The 18681-nt window shown below is 36.5% G+C and overlaps 1 protein-coding gene across 9 annotated transcripts in view; it reads left to right on the top strand.

The window, feature by feature from the left end:
• Nucleotides 1–18681, top strand: part of LOC131438996 (uncharacterized) — a 515523-nt gene that overhangs the window by 267008 nt on the left and 229834 nt on the right. For all 9 annotated transcript variants that reach the window (XM_058609452.1, XM_058609453.1, XM_058609455.1 and 6 more), the window contains one exon: nt 12407–12557. In XM_058609452.1, coding sequence (XP_058465435.1) covers nt 12407–12557 — 151 coding nt within the window. The remainder of the gene's footprint in view (nt 1–12406; nt 12558–18681) is intronic.

The following is an 18681-nucleotide window of genomic DNA, read 5'->3' as shown; positions in this document are numbered from 1 at the left end:
TTTTGTTGTTAAAATCAACTAATTCAAAAACAGTAATACGAATTAGGCGCAGAGCTAATTTCGGTCGTTCCGTGTATGAAAAAAAACTCTTATGTCAAAAACTATACTTAGAACCAACATTCGTATTTTTGTTTGTCGATGTTTTCATTAGTAAATTGAACTGTAGCTATTTTTCATGATGGGACAGTTATGTCTAGAAATGTACCAACATAAGCGAAATTCTGCGCATATCAGTTCCATTGTGATTTCACTACGCTACAGAAATGCCAGGTCTGCAGATTTCAGTTTTTGTTGTAAATTTTTTGCAGACTTTTAAAAATCGAGTTTTTAGCAGACTTTTGTCAAATTTACAGACTTTACAGTTGATCGCACTGTTTTGTCGTGGATACGACTTACTTTACTATAAGGCGCCTTTTCTAAATTTACCCTCTGAGAGAGTGATAAGTTTTTGATCGTGAATATCTCTTGTTGTATCTAACGTATCAACATAATTTTTACTACATTCCTTTGGAAATATGATCATAATTTAATGATAAAATTTTCAGCTGTTTGACATAATCTCAAATAGTTCAAAATTGAAACTTTCTGAAATGTTCGGTATCAACGCGTATCGAAGAAGAAAATTTATAACACATTTCTCGTACGCGGGCCGACGGTTTTGATGTAGTAAGCGACATTTCATTTATGCGTACAGAGCATAATTCCAGTTCCACTTCCAGTATCAAGAATTCAGTTTCTGAATATAATTTCAAGTTTAGAGTTCAGTTCACAGTGTGAGTTTCGTTTCAAACAAGGACAATTACATCAACATTCAGCTGATGATCCTTCGCATTGGAACAAAACACACAGAAAAGTAAACAACGACCGTGAAAATTCTACAGATCAGTCCTTTTAAGGGCGATAAATTAAAGTTACTTATCTGTCGGAAGTGAAAATAAACATTTTATTGTACCGTCAGAAATTAATTCCGTGTTGCATTATGATAGTTTCATTCGTTGAAATGGGTAAATCCGAAATGAAATAATCAGCATAAAAGTTTACTATTTTTCTATTTCGCGGGGAAATCCCTACAGCAAAGTTGCTTCAGTATTGAATCATTTCGCACAGGAAGCAGTTCTGCTGTGGATCGTTCGCCGTGCGAGTTTCGCTTCAAACATGAGCGATTGCGTCATCCAGCTGCTGGTTACTTAAATTGGAGCGAAATACTTCGAAAAGTGAACAAAATTCAGTTCCACATCCAGAGCTCAAAGCCGGATTCAAGTTATAGAGTTCTTGAACTGAAACCAAATTTTTTTCAATAGTTGTACAATTTGCATTTTTGAGACGGGGTTGACAAGCAAGTAATTGAAATTATTGTCATATAAATTCCCAACATAAATTAAGAAATCCGCGATTGGCTAAAACCTCACTTTTTGCTTATGTGTGTCCTGCCTTGTTCGGATTCACGTCATCCAGTTATGTCTTTTTTTATACAAAATTCATCTTGTCAAAATTTTCAACATTGAAAGAGGAAACATTTCTGCATGAAATTTTCGAAACGTTGTATGTAAAATTTCGGCTTAAACGAGAAAAGCGACGTTGAAAAATAATCGCTCAATTTTGAAGTCGATTTAATAATAAGTAGTTCAAACAACTTCATATCTTCGCTGAATTTTCCAATTTTCAGTGCTGTAAAAAGTCATAATGGAATGAAAAAAAAGGGTGGGTGGATAAAGTCAAAGACATAACCGGATTTTCTGTGATGTTAATGAATCTGCAATTCTGGACCTAAATTCTGAAGCTCAATTTTGATACTAGATTTTGAAACTGAACTCTGATTCTGAACACGGGAACTGAATATAGAAACTGAGTAAACTGTTAAACTGATCACTGAACCTGAGATCTGAAACTGAGTTTTAAAATTTATTTGAATCCTAATTCTAAACCATTATTCTCTAGTTGGATTCTGAACCTGGTTTCTAGAATGCCTTTTAGAATTGAATTCTGGAAATAAACTTAAGTTTAGGATTCCAATTCTAGTCCTGAGAACCTCAAGCTCAGAATTCGAACACTGAGTTTAAAGTCTGAATTCTGTATTCTGAACCTCAATTTCAATTCCAAACCTCTGAATGTCTAAACCTTTATTTCAATCCCAAAATTCAGATCCTAATTCAGAACTTATTTCCGAATTTTAACTCCAGAGTCCAAGTCTCGAATCAAAATTCTGATCTCAGCTCTAGATTTCCGGTCCAAAATCCCGGCTTAGAATCAAAATCATAAATTCGGTTTAATCTCTACAATTCTGCAATTCGATTCTAGCTCTGGATTCCGGACGACGCACAGTGGTCCAAAACTGGAAAAAGAAGGTCAAAAGTCTGTACTGACTTTCACTGATTTTTAAAGGTCCCTTTAGTTATCCATTACCATACCATCCAGCACGTACTAATTTTTTTAGAACAGTCGCTAGTACCATACCATCAAGTAGAAAAAAACAATTACTCGAGTATATTTTTGTCCTGTAAATGTTTCAGACGTGATCTTCAGGACCCATACAAGGAATTTGAGTCAATGTATCTGCCCCCATATAACTCTTATCAAATGAATTTTAATGACAACGAGAAAATTTCCTTGGCGAAATTTTTTCCATGTAAATCCTTACTGGATGGCTCTTTCGCACGATCCATTGTCCTGTAAATGTTTCAGACGTGATCTTCAGGACCCATACATGGAATTTGAGTTAATGTATCTGCCCCCATATAACTCTTATCAAATGAATTTTAATGACAACGAGAAAATTTCCTTGGCGAAATTTTTTCCATGTAAATCCTTACTGGATGGCTCTTTCGCACGATCCATTGTCCTGTAAATGTTTCAGACGTGATCTTCAGGACCCATACATGGAATTTGAGTTAATGTATCTGCCCCCATATAACTCTTATCAAATGAATTTTAATGACAACGAGAAAATTTCCTTGGCGAAATTTTTTCCATGTAAATCCTTACTGGATGGCTCTTTCGCACGATCCATTGTCCTGTAAATGTTTCAGACGTGATCTTCAGGACCCATACATGGAATTTGAGTTAATGTATCTGCCCCCATATAACTCTTATCAAATGAATTTTAATGACAACGAGAAAATTTCCTTGGCGAAATTTTTTCCATGTAAATCCTTACTGGATGGCTCTTTCGCACGATCCATTGTCCTATAAATGTTTCAGACGTGATCTTCAGGACCCATACATGGAATTTGAGTTAATGTATCTGCCCCCATATAACTTACTTAATGTATCTGCCCCCATATAACTTACTATAAATAAATATAAATAGTAAATATAAATGATTTTTACAAATGTGTTAGACCGTACCCGCCCCTTAAACATACACAGAAAATTATGATGAAATTGAATGCAAATTCAATGGAAAACCATCATTGGTGTAAAAAGAAACTAAATTTGTACTTGGAAATTGATTGAAAAATTAAAAACTACAAGGATCAGCCCCATGGAGTTACTCGAGGTAATGATGTGATAAATTCCAAGTGATCTGTATTTTCAATGAAACAGTTCAATCAATCGTCATACTATTTAATTGTAGAGTCTTATTAGATCGATTCTTAAAGTAACTCAAAGCTCTAATTGATTTTTGACTCATCAGTGGATAGCAGTTCATGTTGAACTGCTAGCGCGACCTGACGGCTCAACATAAACCGCTAGACAGACGTAAAGTTAGTCTGAAGAAATCTGTTTAATCGGATTTGTCAGTTTGGACATTACACTTCGGTGTAATAGCATAACGTGTTTTGCAAATAGCATTAACTTTACGTCTAGGTTTTTATTGAGCCGCAATATAATTACAGTACAATATAAATTGCTAAGCACTGATGAGTCAAAGACGAAACGTAAAATCAATTTGAAAATCGGTATGTGACCCTAGCGTAAATTTTGGGGTAAAAAGGTAAACCAACACAAAGCATTTAGTCTTCGTGTGAAAATTCGAAGTATACACTCGAACACTCAAGAATATAGACCAGTGGTTCTCAATTTTTTTTGGTTGAATGCCCGTTTTGAATATATTCCAACTAAGTTCCTCTGAAAATCGTTTTATTGCGGTTTACTTGAGATTCAGGTATAAAATCGATGGAAATGGCTCATAAAAATTATTAGGGTCATAGTGTGGAAATCAAATGTTAATTCAAGATCCTATCGAACAAACATTGGGTGAGCAAAATAGAAGTCAACAAAATCTCACATCCAGCTGGAGAATGAAAGAGAGATTTGATTGGTCGGGGAATGAGTGAATAAATTTTTGCGTGCGGAATTGGATCACAGGGGTTAACTAAAATTTGAACTACATCGGCCGTTCACAGTTAGATCAAATACCAAGTTCTTTTCCTCCGGAAAGTCTTCTGAGTTGTGTATCATCATATCAATAATAGTTCAGTTGGCAGAGCGATTTCACAGGATTGGAGAAGGTTGCGGATTTATAGTCTCTGAGAACTTGTGTTGAATTCTGATACATGCATGTAATGTATCAAATTGATCGGGAGACATGTCTCGAGCGAATACTATGTGAATGTTTTATACTTAACTACATATAAACATACAAACATATATGCAAGTAAAACAAGGGGTTTGAATATTAAAGGCTCACGCAATTCTCTGTACGTCTTACATAATATAAAAGTTGCAAACACCTCTCATAACCAACATAAACAGATTAACGGTACTTTTCAGGAAACTCCAAAATTCTGAAATAAAAAGAAAGTATATTTCGCTGGCATCACGACGAAAAAATATGAAAACACTAAAGGTAACTGCTACCTAAATGTGCAACACTGAAATTAAGTGACTTTGACAGTTTTATTTAAAACTCATAAAGGTGGCGTTAATTCGTTAATACGTTTACTCGTTATTAGGTTACAGTTAATGTTAAGTCTTATCATAGTCGTTATCGCCCAGTTCAGTATGATAGTCAGTCATCTCCGCCAAAGTTAAGTTCTATGTTAGTCAGTCGTGATAATCCAGCCCAGACATTCTGAACACTGTCCTATAAAACCATAGATGTTGAATGTACAGTTTTAATGCAAGATTTATGACTGATACAAGTATTTAAAAAAAATAAAAATGTTACTTAGCATAACCCTACAGAAAAAAAATGGAGGTTCGTCTTCATGGTGTTTGTATGGCGAATATTTTAGATTTCGTCTCGGGCACCAGAAACGTTTACTACGGCTCTGGAGTCACTTGAATGAAGCAATTATTGAGAGAGCATTATACATAACTAAGAAATATTTACAATACCGATGTTGGTAACTTTTGTTTTGAGCTTGTTACGGCTGTTGTATCACACGTAGTTTTCAACATCTGTGTGAATTATTGATAATTCAATATTGCTTGAAGTGATAAATAAAATACGACATTCAATTTCACAAACTATTGGTAATATTAACACTAGCTACTATGTACTTTTTGGGTTCCAATGATTGTTTGATAAATAAATACATTAACGAACTATCAGTTGTCATAAACCTCACTTACCACGTCAATCACACGAACTATTGTATATGCACCAATTTTTTATAATCACTAATTCACTAATTCACCTTTCTTTGATTAATGAACGTTAACGATTGACGAGTTGAGCTTCTACACACGCGAATCGCATAACTTAGTATTTTTCACTACACACATACAGCGGAGAGCGAATATGAATGATTCATTCATCAATGCGAGGAACCAACAACAAAAGCGTTCGGCGCAGCTACAGCACTCATACCAACAGACTGAGTTACCGCCTTCGATGTTGAAAACATACACTAGCGAACAGATTGGAGTACGAACCATTCCATTCATACTTGCCGACAAGCGTACCCTTTTACGTTTAATAGTATTGAACCTTTCTGAAAAATAGTATGCAGTATTCTCTTTTCTCTCAAATATAGGCAATTCGTTCAAACAATTCCTCGGTAGTATAAGTGATTCAATCACACTATCGCTGGTGAACATTCATCACCAAAGCAGGGTTACTAGATATACGGATTTTCAGTATTTTACTGATTTTCAAGCACATTGGTAAAATTTACTGAGTTTTATACGGGTTTTGCAATTTTATACAGATTTTTAAGAAAGTCTAGTTTACCACCAACATAAGTAATATTACAGAAAGTTTTTCCTGCTTTATCATACACCCTTATTGAATATAACTAAGTTTCATAAAAAGTACACGTAGTCTAAACTTGAGTTACCACCAATCTATTCATTTTTCAGTCAAGGAACGACGCTGTCAAAATTTGGGTATTTTGTACTCAAAATAAAAAAAAAATATTTTCTTCAAAATTTGAGTGAGTTTAACGATTTGGATACCCTTACTTCGCACTTAGCATAATTGAAACTACAAAATAACTACTGAAAACATCTATGAATCACGATGCATGGTTGTTTTTTTTACACTCAAATGTTTGAAAACTTAACGCTTACTCGAATGTATGTTCAAATGCGAGGAGAACTCTTGGTTCTACTCAAATCTCAAGACTAAAATTTTAACATATAGTTGCAGTTTATGAATTTGAGTAGTCGCAAGTCAATCCATGGGTTACGTCCAAAGAGCGTGTATGATGGTAGAGGAACGTGATCAATCGGTTCGACAATCGAACAGATTCCGGACGAATAATTTGATTGTATTAAATCTTTGAGAACCTGTACTCAGAAAAAAAAACTCACTTTAATGCTACGTGGAAACGCATGTGATTTTTATCCATAGAACTTTTCTTGTAATACTTATGTGAAGTATAGATAGCACAGAATGAACTCATGAACTCCTAGTTCACATTTGTGTGTCTCATTTCTCGAATGGACAATGTATGGAACACTTGTGAAACTAATTTGATACTATTATTTTGCTGAAGGAAGTATGTTGATACGTTAAGGCGTTTAGGAGTTATGCAATGTTTTTGAGTTTTTTTAACGTATTTTTAGAATTCAAATATTTATTATTTTTAAATAAGTTGAAAAAATAACATCCTTCCAATTTTCTCTTAAATTTTTACTTATATCATGACCTTTCATGAATTGCATAGGATACATTTTTATCGATCTGGCATCTAATGAATATTGATATCTGAAGCTTGACTAGTTTTTGGTGAAAAAACAATCAGAAATTTTTACTGGTTGAACTACCAGAAAAAGCTTAATTCAGCAAAATTATGCGCAATAATAAGTACAACAACTCTTCTGGATCGTGTGAAAGAGTCATCCAGTAAGGATTTACATGGAAAAAATTTCGCCAAGGAAATTTTCTCGTTGTCATTAAAATTCATTTGATAAGAGTTATATGCGGGCAGATACATTAACTCAAATTCCATGTATGGGTCCTGAAGATCACGTCTGAAACATTTACAGGACAATGGATCGTGCGAAAGAGCCATCCAGTAAGGATTTACATGAAAAAAATTTCGCCAAGGAAATTTTATCGTTGTCATTAAAATTCATTTGATAAGAGTTATATGGGGGCAGATACATTAACTCAAATTCCATGTATGGGTCCTGAAGATCACGTCTGAAACATTTACAGGACAATGGATCGTGCGAAAGAGCCATCCAGTAAGGATTTACATGGAAAAAATTTCGCCAAGGAAATTTTCTCGTTGTCATTAAAATTCATTTGATAAGAGTTATATGGGGGCAGATACATTAACTCAAATTCCATGTATGGGTCCTGAAGATCACGTCTGAAACATTTACAGGACAATGGATCGTGCGAAAGAGCCATCCAGTAAGGATTTACATGGAAAAAATTTCGCCAAGGAAATTTTCTCGTTGTCATTAAAATTCATTTGATAAGAGTTATATGGGGGCAGATACATTAACTCAAATTCCATGTATGGGTCCTGAAGATCACGTCTGAAACATTTATAGGACAATGGATCGTGCGAAAGAGCCATCCAGTAAGGATTTACATGGAAAAAATTTCGCCAAGGAAATTTTCTCGTTGTCATTAAAATTCATTTGATAAGAGTTATATGGGGGCAGATACATTGACTCAAATTCCATGTATGGGTGCTGAAGATCACGTTTGAAACATTTACAGGACAATGGATCGTGCGAAAGAGCCATCCAGTAAGGATTTACATGGAAAAAATTTCGCCAAGGAAATTTTCTCGTTGTCATTAAAATTCATTTGATAAGAGTTATATGGGGGCAGATACATTAACTCAAATTCCATGTATGGGTCCTGAAGATCACGTCTGAAACATTTATAGGACAATGGATCGTGCGAAAGAGCCATCCAGTAAGGATTTACATGGAAAAAATTTCGCCAAGGAAATTTTCTCGTTGTCATTAAAATTCATTTGATAAGAGTTATATGGGGGCAGATACATTGACTCAAATTCCATGTATGGGTGCTGAAGATCACGTTTGAAACATTTACAGGACAATGGATCGTGCGAAAGAGCCATCCAGTAAGGATTTACATGGAAAAAATTTCGCCAAGGAAATTTTCTCGTTGTCATTAAAATTCATTTGATAAGAGTTATATGGGGGCAGATACATTAACTCAAATTCCATGTGTGGGTCCTGAAGATCACGTCTGAAACGTTTATAGGACAATGGATCGTGCGAAAGAGCCATCCAGTAAGGATTTACATGGAAAAAATTTCGCCAAGGAAATTTTCTCGTTGTCATTAAAATTCATTTGATAAGAGTTATATGGGGGCAGATACATTAACTCAAATTCCATGTATGGGTCCTGAAGATCACGTCTGAAACATTTATAGGACAATGGATCGTGCGAAAGAGCCATCCAGTAAGGATTTACATGGAAAAAATTTCGCCAAGGAAATTTTCTCGTTGTCATTAAAATTCATTTGATAAGAGTTATATGGGGGCAGATACATTAACTCAAATTCCATGTATGGGTCCTGAAGATCACGTCTGAAACATTTACAGGACAAAAATATACTCGAGTAATTGTTTTTTTTCTACTTGATGGTATGGTACTAGCGACTGTTCTAAAAAAATTAGTACGTGCTGGATGGTATGGTAATGGATAACTAATGATCGTTTTAGTACATGCTGGATAGTATGGTACTGGATAACTAAAGGGACCTGATTTTTAAGAGCTAATATGTCTTCGAAGAAGTTTTACAAGATTACATTTTTTTCTATCTCATTTTTAAGAAAAAAACATTTGAAGTATTTTTGCTGAAGATATAAATAATGTAAAATAAATATTTTTTAAGATATATTCACATTATTTTAAGAACAGTTTTTTTTTTGGATTTATCTACGTAGAATCTATCTCTATTACCTAAATATCTACTACAAAGTGCGCGTAAACACGCATAAACAAGCTCATGCTTGCACGTGCAACTTAAGCAAATTATTGTGATTTTTATTTTGTTTACTTTTTGACAATTAACAATATTAGATAAAATCTAAGTGAAACTCGATGCAATTTTTTTTTGTTAATTTTAAATATTGAAAATCCGAAAAATTATCAAAAGTTTAACACATATTAAAAAATGGAAAAATGTTTTCCAAACAAAATATGAAAAAGTATTGTAAAAGTACAAACCTTTACGAAGAAATTTCATTTTTAAACGTGTAAATAAATAGAGTTATCGCGAAGCAACACGTTTTTTAAGACGATATTTTGATCGTGCGACGCTCACTCGCACAGATGCGCGAAGCCGCTTATACCGGTGAGCAGCTCCGAACCGATCAGCTCACTAAAGGGAATCGATTCAATGTATCAGCTCATCAGCTCATTTAAATTGAACTGAAGGTTTGTTTTGAGCACCGTTTTTTTTTTGCGCCGTTTTTTTTTTCATATGCATGATCGAAATCATTGATGCACAAAGAAAAATGCTATGCGAACTGACTTGTCTGCGAATTATTATTATTATGTCACATTTGAGAATATCTGCAAAAGTGACATCCCTGAATGTACCTTAGCCTACTGAGTGAGAGGTAAGATTTCTTATTGACAATAGCTCATTCAATCTGTTAAAGAAGGATAGACATTTTGAAGAACTGACAAGATCTCATGCACACATTTCTTCTCATTTATAACTCTCTTTTCAAGAGCCGAAGATCCGTTCAGCTTGTAGCTTGTTTCCACCTTACCAGCAGGGATGCCAGGTTATTTTTTCAAAAATCTGTGATCAAGCCAAAAACCTGTCTGTGCAAAATCTGTGCACTTTCCCCGTTTCCATAATGGCTGATCGGAATCATTTTGGTAAGCAAAAAAAAGGTCTCACTATTTCCTACCGCTCTGTAAGTTTTTGTGCTAAACTGTGATCAATTTCAAAAATCTGTGATCTATTTCAAAGTCTGTGTAAATCTGTGACCATTTCCAGAAATCTGTGAAAATCTGTGTCATTTTTTAAATCTGTGCAAAAGGTTGAAAATCTGTGAAACACAGATTAATCTGTGAACCTGGCATCCCTGCTTACCAGTGCGGTGATCTGGTGAGCTGCGGTTTTTTTCAAAAAGAGCGGTGAGCTATCAGGCCTAAAAAAAGTTCCATCGAGTTCCACTTAGATTTTTTTTTTTTATATTTTTGAGCATATCTTTTCCTATAAATTTTGTAAAAATCAGCTGAATAAAGTTGCATATTTCGCTTCGGTGTAAGGTTTTATCATAGGGGGGACGGGTATAGCGTGATGGGTAAGTCGAAGCCCTTTCACGCAGCCCACCTGGGTTCGATTCCCAACCCCGCACATAGGGTCAGAAAATTTTTCTGGCTCGAAGAGGCGAATGACCTTAAGGTTAAAACCTCTATAATCGAAACAAAAAAAAAAAAAAAGGTTTTATCATAGGTAAAAAAAAGTAAAATGTTGTATAACTTTGCCAGGAAACAACAAACATATGCGATTTTTTATTTTCTTCAATTATTCCAAACAAAGTATGCATAAAAAAATAACTCGAAACAAGTTATGAATAAAAAACTGATTTTAAGGGGGTTGTCATAAAAACGCTTTGTATATCCGAAACGGTGCGACCTACACTTTTGGTACATTTGACAAAGTAAATTATTTTCAATAGTTCTAAAACTTTGTAGAAGAAAAAATTTTTTTATCTGCTTAGAAAAAATAGTTATGGTTATATTTTTTGTCAAAGTAGGCCATGAACAATTAGGGATAGAATCAAATTACGCGGTATGTATTTGTAAATAATATCTTAAAAGCAACTATATGGATTAGAAGAACGGTTTGTCAGCTACTGATTTTTGTCCACGTTTTTATTGATTCGAACCACTGTGCGACGAAATGAATTTTCATCTGGACTCTGGAAGTACCGCCCTGTTTGTGAAGGTAGTCGATTCAAAACTCGTAAACTTTCTTTATTTGTACACTATTTGTTTGTTTATTTACTATATTTTGAACGCCTTGAGAACACACCGGCTCTAAATACTGCTTACGATCAAACTTGCAATCAATAGCATCATCAGCTTGTCATAGCATCTGAAGCTGTCTTGCTCAGTGATGCCAGTGCCGATTAAAGTGATTTTAGCGTAGTCGGTTGAAACTCTTATTTCCTGTTTACATAAATACTAAAAAAGCATCGGAAAGAGTTCCGGTTCGGTGAAAAAACCCACTCAGCCCGTACGGTGCCTCGGAATCCATTATAGCCTAATTTAGGTATTCAGAGCCAGTTTTTCTTTACCAGGCTAGGTAAAGCTAAATAAGCTAAATCAAAACCATAGCGATTACGTAAAGATCATAAAACACTGACAGATAGGGGGCGGGCGCACGCTACGAACTCGTTTCTCTAAGCAAGCGGTGCCTCGCCATTCCTTCTAGGCCGGCCTACTACCACTACATACTGCGGTTCGTTTGTGACTGTGACTGTTGCCAAACCAAACCAGCAAACTCGGGGTCCGTACCGTTGCTGGTCCGTATCGTATGGTCACATACAACCAACTCCGGTGGTTTGTCTCAGGATTTTGCGAAATTGTTGCGCTTAATGAATTTAACGTAAGAGATTAATATTTTTTTAATCGGACGGCGGCAAACATTTGCACTCAAAATTCAATTGGAGCACTGACGACGTGGCTCGACCGAGTCGCAACAATGGACGGTGGATTGCGCCAATTGGCATTGGGGTGGTCTGGTCGTCGTCGTCGAATGGAGTCAGTTCCCACGTGTTCCCAAGCACGGCACCATAAGTTAATTACTAAGCGGATTGTTCTAGATACTCTGAGCCGGATGGGGGCACAGAACGCGAAAACCAGCAGCCAGTCAGTGGTGGCATTCTTGTCGGGTGTGTCAATTAGTGGCAGTGCTCCGTCAAGGCCAAAACTCACGGGGTCTTTGATCTGATTACGCGTCCCATTGCAGTGTGATAGCATGGGAACTGTTCAACCGATTATCATAATCTAAATAATAGAAATCTAATTCGAATCTTTGGTTTGTTTTGCTTTCAGTTTGGGATCCCTCGAGGCCACCCTACCGCGTGAGATGGTGTCACGGCGTAAAATTTTGTCCCGTTCGCGGGACGACCTAAATCTGGACTCGTCGTTTATCGCCCAGGAGGAAGAGGAAGACGTCTGGTACCAGAAGGAGAAACTCTATAAGGTAAGTTGTGTGTTTGCCACTGCCCGTTTAATCATTAGGGCGATTAGGCGGACGTTGTGTCGGAATCCGCCATCAATGGTGATAATTGCGAAAGTAAAGTAAACTTGGATGTGTCAAGTAGTGATACGATTGAATGTGATACGGTTGTTTGTTTGATGGTTTGCTGTCATCATGCGCCGTAGCACGGCCTGCTGCGTCCAAGACATGCGAACGTTATGAGACATTCGTATGCCGGAGGAAGTGGAAATAGACGTGTGACATAACTGTGCAACACCCCCTCCCCCCGTTCATCACTCGAAAGCGAACATCGCCTACTATGTTTTTTTTTCTGTGAGTTTTTAACTGTGAGCAGTTAATGTTAACCTATTAGATGAGATTCTTATCCTAATAACAAATTGTACATTCCACAGTTCCTTCGTAAACCGATAGCCCGATCTGTCTTAAAATGTGGTAGCTAATTTCAAGAGACATCCCACTAGTTGTAGTAGTAGACTGATAGTTTTTTTTCACTCCGTTCACACAAGACGATGATTTAAATATCATCCCCATAAAGAAGAAGACAAGGAAAAATAAACCAAGGAAAAAAAACAGACGGGCAATTACGGCATAATTGAAAGCGAAATCAACCGGTCCGGTCACTGTCAGAGCCGTTCGTTGTCGGGCAGGCGAAACAAAAGGGGTACTCGAGAAGACGCAGGGGAGCGCAGATCGACTCGGAGGCTCCTTGCGTTTGTAACGAAAGTGAAACCGACGGTACCGGCTTACTACCGATACTTTGCGGATGAAACCGATCGACCGTTTCATCCTCACTACTTTAGATGAGTTCTGCGTTTTTTTTTTCAGGGACAGCTGTGCGGCTGTGACGGGCTCTTCTTATGGAGGCACAACATTGTTTCCGCGCGATGAACACGATTCCGTACGGTAAATGTCAATAGCATCAGCCATTCGAGTGGATCTTCAATTCACGGGAGATTGTTCGAAATTTCGTCAGACGTCTCTCTGCAACGGAACGCGAAGTAGCGAATTAGAAAAAAAAAACCCCAATCTTCGGCCCTGAGAAATGCCATTTAACACTCGCCAAATTTATGACAGCAAATATAATTAGCACTGCCTAAGCCGCCAAACCGAGGTGATCTGGTAGTCGTAGTCGTCGCGCTGCAGCATCCACTGATGAATCCACGGTTGCATCTTCTCCCGGAGAGCATCGTCGGCGTCGTCATCCGATGCAGTGCAAGATTGAGATTAATCGACTTGCAAAACCAGACCTATGGCTGGCCTATGGCTGTTTACGGTCGCTATCATCACCCCGGTGCAATTTTTCTCACCCCGGATTTCGAAGCTGCTGCGTGCTTGGTGCTGGTTTCTGGTTTAGTGGTTCGTCGGATTGCGAAAATTTCGAAGCTAACGCAATCCGCAAAGTGTTGATGAGTTATGTTCCAGGTTGCGTCGCGTTTTTTTTCTTTCTATCTTCTGACGATGCAGCGCTCTCCGAAGGTTGGCTACTGTGAGCTACAATCGTCTCATTCGATCCGAACGTGGTCGTTAGCATTAGTGTCCTGATGAATCTGTGGCAATTAATACAAAATTTGAGGACTTACCCACGGCTTAACAGGCTCAAGTGGAAGATTAATTTCTGTTATTAGCTGGCAAAGCCTGTTTCATTTTTACCCAGAAAATTTTGTTTTAATTTTTTGAATTGAAGACCACAATATGGTCTTCAAACGTGATTCTGTATTTTTCAGAATCAAAAATTTCATAAGTTAATATTTCAGTCATATTTCAGAATCAAAAATTTCATAAGTTAGTTCAGATTAGACAGATTCACTTCATCAATAGGACTATAGCAAAGGTCATGAATTTGTTCTCGATAGCAAATATTTTAACACAAAAGTTCATAAACCGTAGCAGGCCATGACTTTGATTTGCACCACTTGGAGTCGCACAACCAAGCACTGCTGGAACGATTCCAGATCAAAATTAAATCCACTAGTGACGGATAGCATTAAGGAATCACTCTGGAGTGGAATCACGTAAGGGGCTGTCCATAAAAGACGTCACGCTTTTTTTGAAGATTTTTGACTCCCCATCCCCCCTTTGTCACAAATTGTCACAGAAGTAAAGACCCCCCACCCGCCCTATGTCACATGTCACGAATTCAAAATAAATAAAATTCAACTCAATACACACTCAATATGTATGACAAACCATACAAATATGAGGGAAAAATCGATTGATTACATGCTGTCATTAGATTCAAAAATATCCCTAAAACTACAAAAATCATCGGAATTATTTTATTAATATCAATTATATAAATTAACAAAAGTATTTGGTTGGAATTGATGAAACATTTAAATCATCTGTTTTATTCCTCCTAGGGGTGCACAGATATATTATTGTTTTGTGTAAAGAATAATATTTCCTTAGTGTAGCATACAGGGCTGAGAAAATAAAGACCAAAACCTCATCAAAAGAGATCACTGCCGAAGAATCTTTTCAAGATCAGTTGATCAGTGAATTTTAAATCACATCGATCAATATCGGTACTGATCTTTCGTCACGCAATGGGTAGTAATTTTGAGCTAAAATGATTCTTGATTTATGTAAGTTCAATCATTGGATGATTCGATAAGCTTTGATGTTGGTGGAGGAAAATCACATATGATCAAGATAAGACATGACATGATCTACGTCTGAAATCGTTGATCTCCTGCCCTTTTTCAAATGGAGTACAATTGAATAAACTGCATCAGAATCAGATAAGAGAAATTGTTATGATAAACTATTATCAATGCTAGCAAATCAAATTACTGAAAAAATTGTCAGTGCATAACTTAAGTTAAACCGTTTGAAGGCATCTTTCTGTTTTTTACTCATATTAGGCAAAACTTATTAATTTCGCTAATTTACTCGCTCCTCCGTGCACTTTTACTGATCACAACAGAAATGATTTCCTACATCACTTATTTCCGAATTTACAAGAAGAATCTTTTACATCAACAAATACACGTTTTCCTATAGAATGTAAACGTTAATTGTGGAGATTTTTTCAGGAAATAGGGCAAAGCAGTAATATAATTAGGTATTTCAAAAATGCGCTCATTGAAAATATTGGACGTCACATTCCAAGAACCTCCCCCCCCCCCTTTCCCCCTGTCACAAAAGGTCACGCTTTATGAAATACCCCCTACCCCTTGCGGCGTGACGTCTTTTGTGGACAGCCCCTAAGGTGATAATCACCAATCACTTTGGAAGTTTAAAATCATGTAAAGTTCTGCCACCACTGCTCGAGGGCTAACACCACTATCAAATGTTGGAATTACGTAAGGTAGTTGTCACAACGAATTAATCACCTTCCCGTCAAAACAATAAAATGATAGCAATTTTGTTATAACATTTGCTAGTATTTAGACTTTTATGAAAAGTGGCCTGTAAATTTTGAAGGGAAATGATGTATTGTAACAACATCAAACTTGCTTCGATGCCACAAAAAAACATCTTGCGAAAATCTATGATGAAATTTTTCCAGAAATATTGAATAGAATCTCACTGTTGAACTGAACGAATAAAAACAATTGAGCTGCCTTCAATATTTTTATCTTGTGCGTGGAACGAAACAAGACTGTTTTTTGGCAGTTTGTTACTAATCATAACAGCGGAAATCAAATCGCCATTCGGGAAATGCCATTCTTAGGGATACATCAAGAAAGTTTAATAATTCGTTTCATTTCTGCTGATTCGGAATCTTCATTATTAAACATCGAAGAGTTTCAATAATTCGGTTCTTGTAAAGACAGTCTCGAAGAATTATTACCGACTTTTTTTCAGAACAATTTTAAAATCATTAGTGAAATAGTTACTGAAAAAAAGATTGCCTTTGTTTTTTTTACAAACTATTACTTTTACTTATTATCAGTTAGACAAACGGATCTTTTCAAATAAACTCCATTATTTCTCAATCGACCGGACAGGTTTTCAAAAAAATCAGTTCCATATGAAAGACAGTCACGTACTGGATGACCGGAAAGAGAAACTGCGCGAGCTTACCATAGTTGGGCAAGATTCTGCAAATGAGAAAGTTATCCTGCCACTAGATCCCGCATATACTTATTTATGACTAAAAATACGAACGCAAGTCCACTTCGAGTACATGTTTGGCTGGATTCATTATTATACGCTAGAGAACAAAATGATTACTCGACAATGGACTGAAGTCGTACTTCGAAGCAACCCTAAGTGCATGGAAGTCTGGGTTTCTGGGATTGCCATGGTATACTTTTGGAGGATTATCTCAATCGCTGTGAAATGGCCTTACATGAAGTACGTGAGCAACGTTATAATCAACGGTTTAGGGCTCCAGTTACTTGCCCATCCACCTTCGAACTCAGTCATATCTGAGAAATCAATGTGAGTTTCGTTTTGGAATTTTAGACCGCTACTTCCGGGACCTGATATTGTCTACAAATTTAGAACATAATTTCCGTTCTCCACGAATCGGAGTAAGGAAGCTATCTAGGACCACTTCACGAAACCTCTCACAAGTCTTGTGAAATTTTGTGCTCTAGAAATGAACATTTAGAAGATCTTAAACATGTGCGACTGAAATGGCATGACAGTAAACGTTATAGAAAAGGCGGGTGGGTAATGTCAGAGACATAACTGGATGTCGTGAATACGAAAACAACTGACATGGTCCTTAACACTTCCGAATATCACTTAGTTGATCAATTGTATGAATTATGCAAGCATTCCCTTTTTTACATCTCTCGAAAAAACAAAGAAGGCTTCACTTGATCTCGATTACTGTGAATTTCACATAGCGAAAAGTGCACAAATCCAATCAAACTGTTGTAGATTTGCACTAAACTGAGGATATTTACCTTCGATTTGCAAAGAAGAAATCCTAATAGTACTTTAGAAAACTTTTAGAGCCATTAGAACGGCTGATTTTGTGTGATGCTCTCCATTGTTGTCCTGTTCTCGTTGTTTATTCACCAATGCAAACGACTAGCAGCTGTGACGTAATCGCTCTTGTCGAAAGCGAAACTAGCTTTGCAAACGACACACAATACATCTGCTCGCAGTGGCGATAGAATCCAAACTGATCAAATTTTTGTTAGAAGGTTTATTTTTACGTGATTTCGTTTGTAGCTTTTTCACTAATGCGCGGTCCTAACAGCTATGAAAACAGTAGCATATAGAATTTTAATGTCGATTATTTCATTTTGGATTTGCATTTCATTGAAAGATACTATCAGGATGCTATACGGGATTCATTCCTGCCTTTCAGAGAGACCAAATTGTGGAACTCACTACGATATTAAGCACTGTGCGGAACATTTTTCTCGAACGATTTGTTGTACAGCAGCAGATATTTTGTTCTCTTCCTCAGAACGCGTTCTGATTGGCTGGTGTTGACATGGGTCAAATGAGATAGGTTTTTCAATAGTGTACTATTGAAATACTTCAATGCTGTTGCTATACACGTTCAAGTTGAAAAATCTCGATTGTATTGTTAGTTAGATTATATAAATCCTTTCACAGATCACTGAGCTATGAGATTTAAAAGTACGAGAAAGGCAAACGCGCCTTATGAATTATCCTCTTTGATACTCGTTTATACCAAACATTTCAGAAAAGTTTAATTTTGAACTATTTGAGATTATGTTCCACAACTGAAAATTTTATCATAAAATTGTGATCATATTTCCGATGGCATGTAGCAAAAATTATGTTGATTCTTTAGATACAACAAGAGATATTCACGATCAAAAACTTATCACTCTCTCAGAGGGTAAATTTTGAAAAGGCACCCCATAGTAAAGTAAGTCGTATTCACGACAAAATGTAACACAATGACCTTCTCTCGGTCACAGTTACAAATTTAATTTAAATACTTATTAATGATAGTTCCTTTGTCAGTTAAAAAAACACCGGTAAAAGGCGCACCGAAAGTTATGTAAATAAGCAATCCTCAGTAACATAATTTTATATCTTAGGGCCCCTGCCGAAACGAAATCCTGGGTACGTGCCTGAATTGAAAGATGTCTTGTGCTGCCGTCAAACGTTTTAAATTTTATTAGGATCTGGCCGAAAGGTTACGGAATTAAAGAATAAAATTTCA

This window comes from Malaya genurostris, chromosome 3 (assembly GCF_030247185.1).
Source record: "Malaya genurostris strain Urasoe2022 chromosome 3, Malgen_1.1, whole genome shotgun sequence".
In the NCBI taxonomy this organism is placed as follows: domain Eukaryota; kingdom Metazoa; phylum Arthropoda; class Insecta; order Diptera; family Culicidae; genus Malaya; species Malaya genurostris.
The sequence above is the reverse complement of the archived record's forward strand: the minus strand, read 5'-3'. Positions and strand labels throughout refer to the sequence as shown.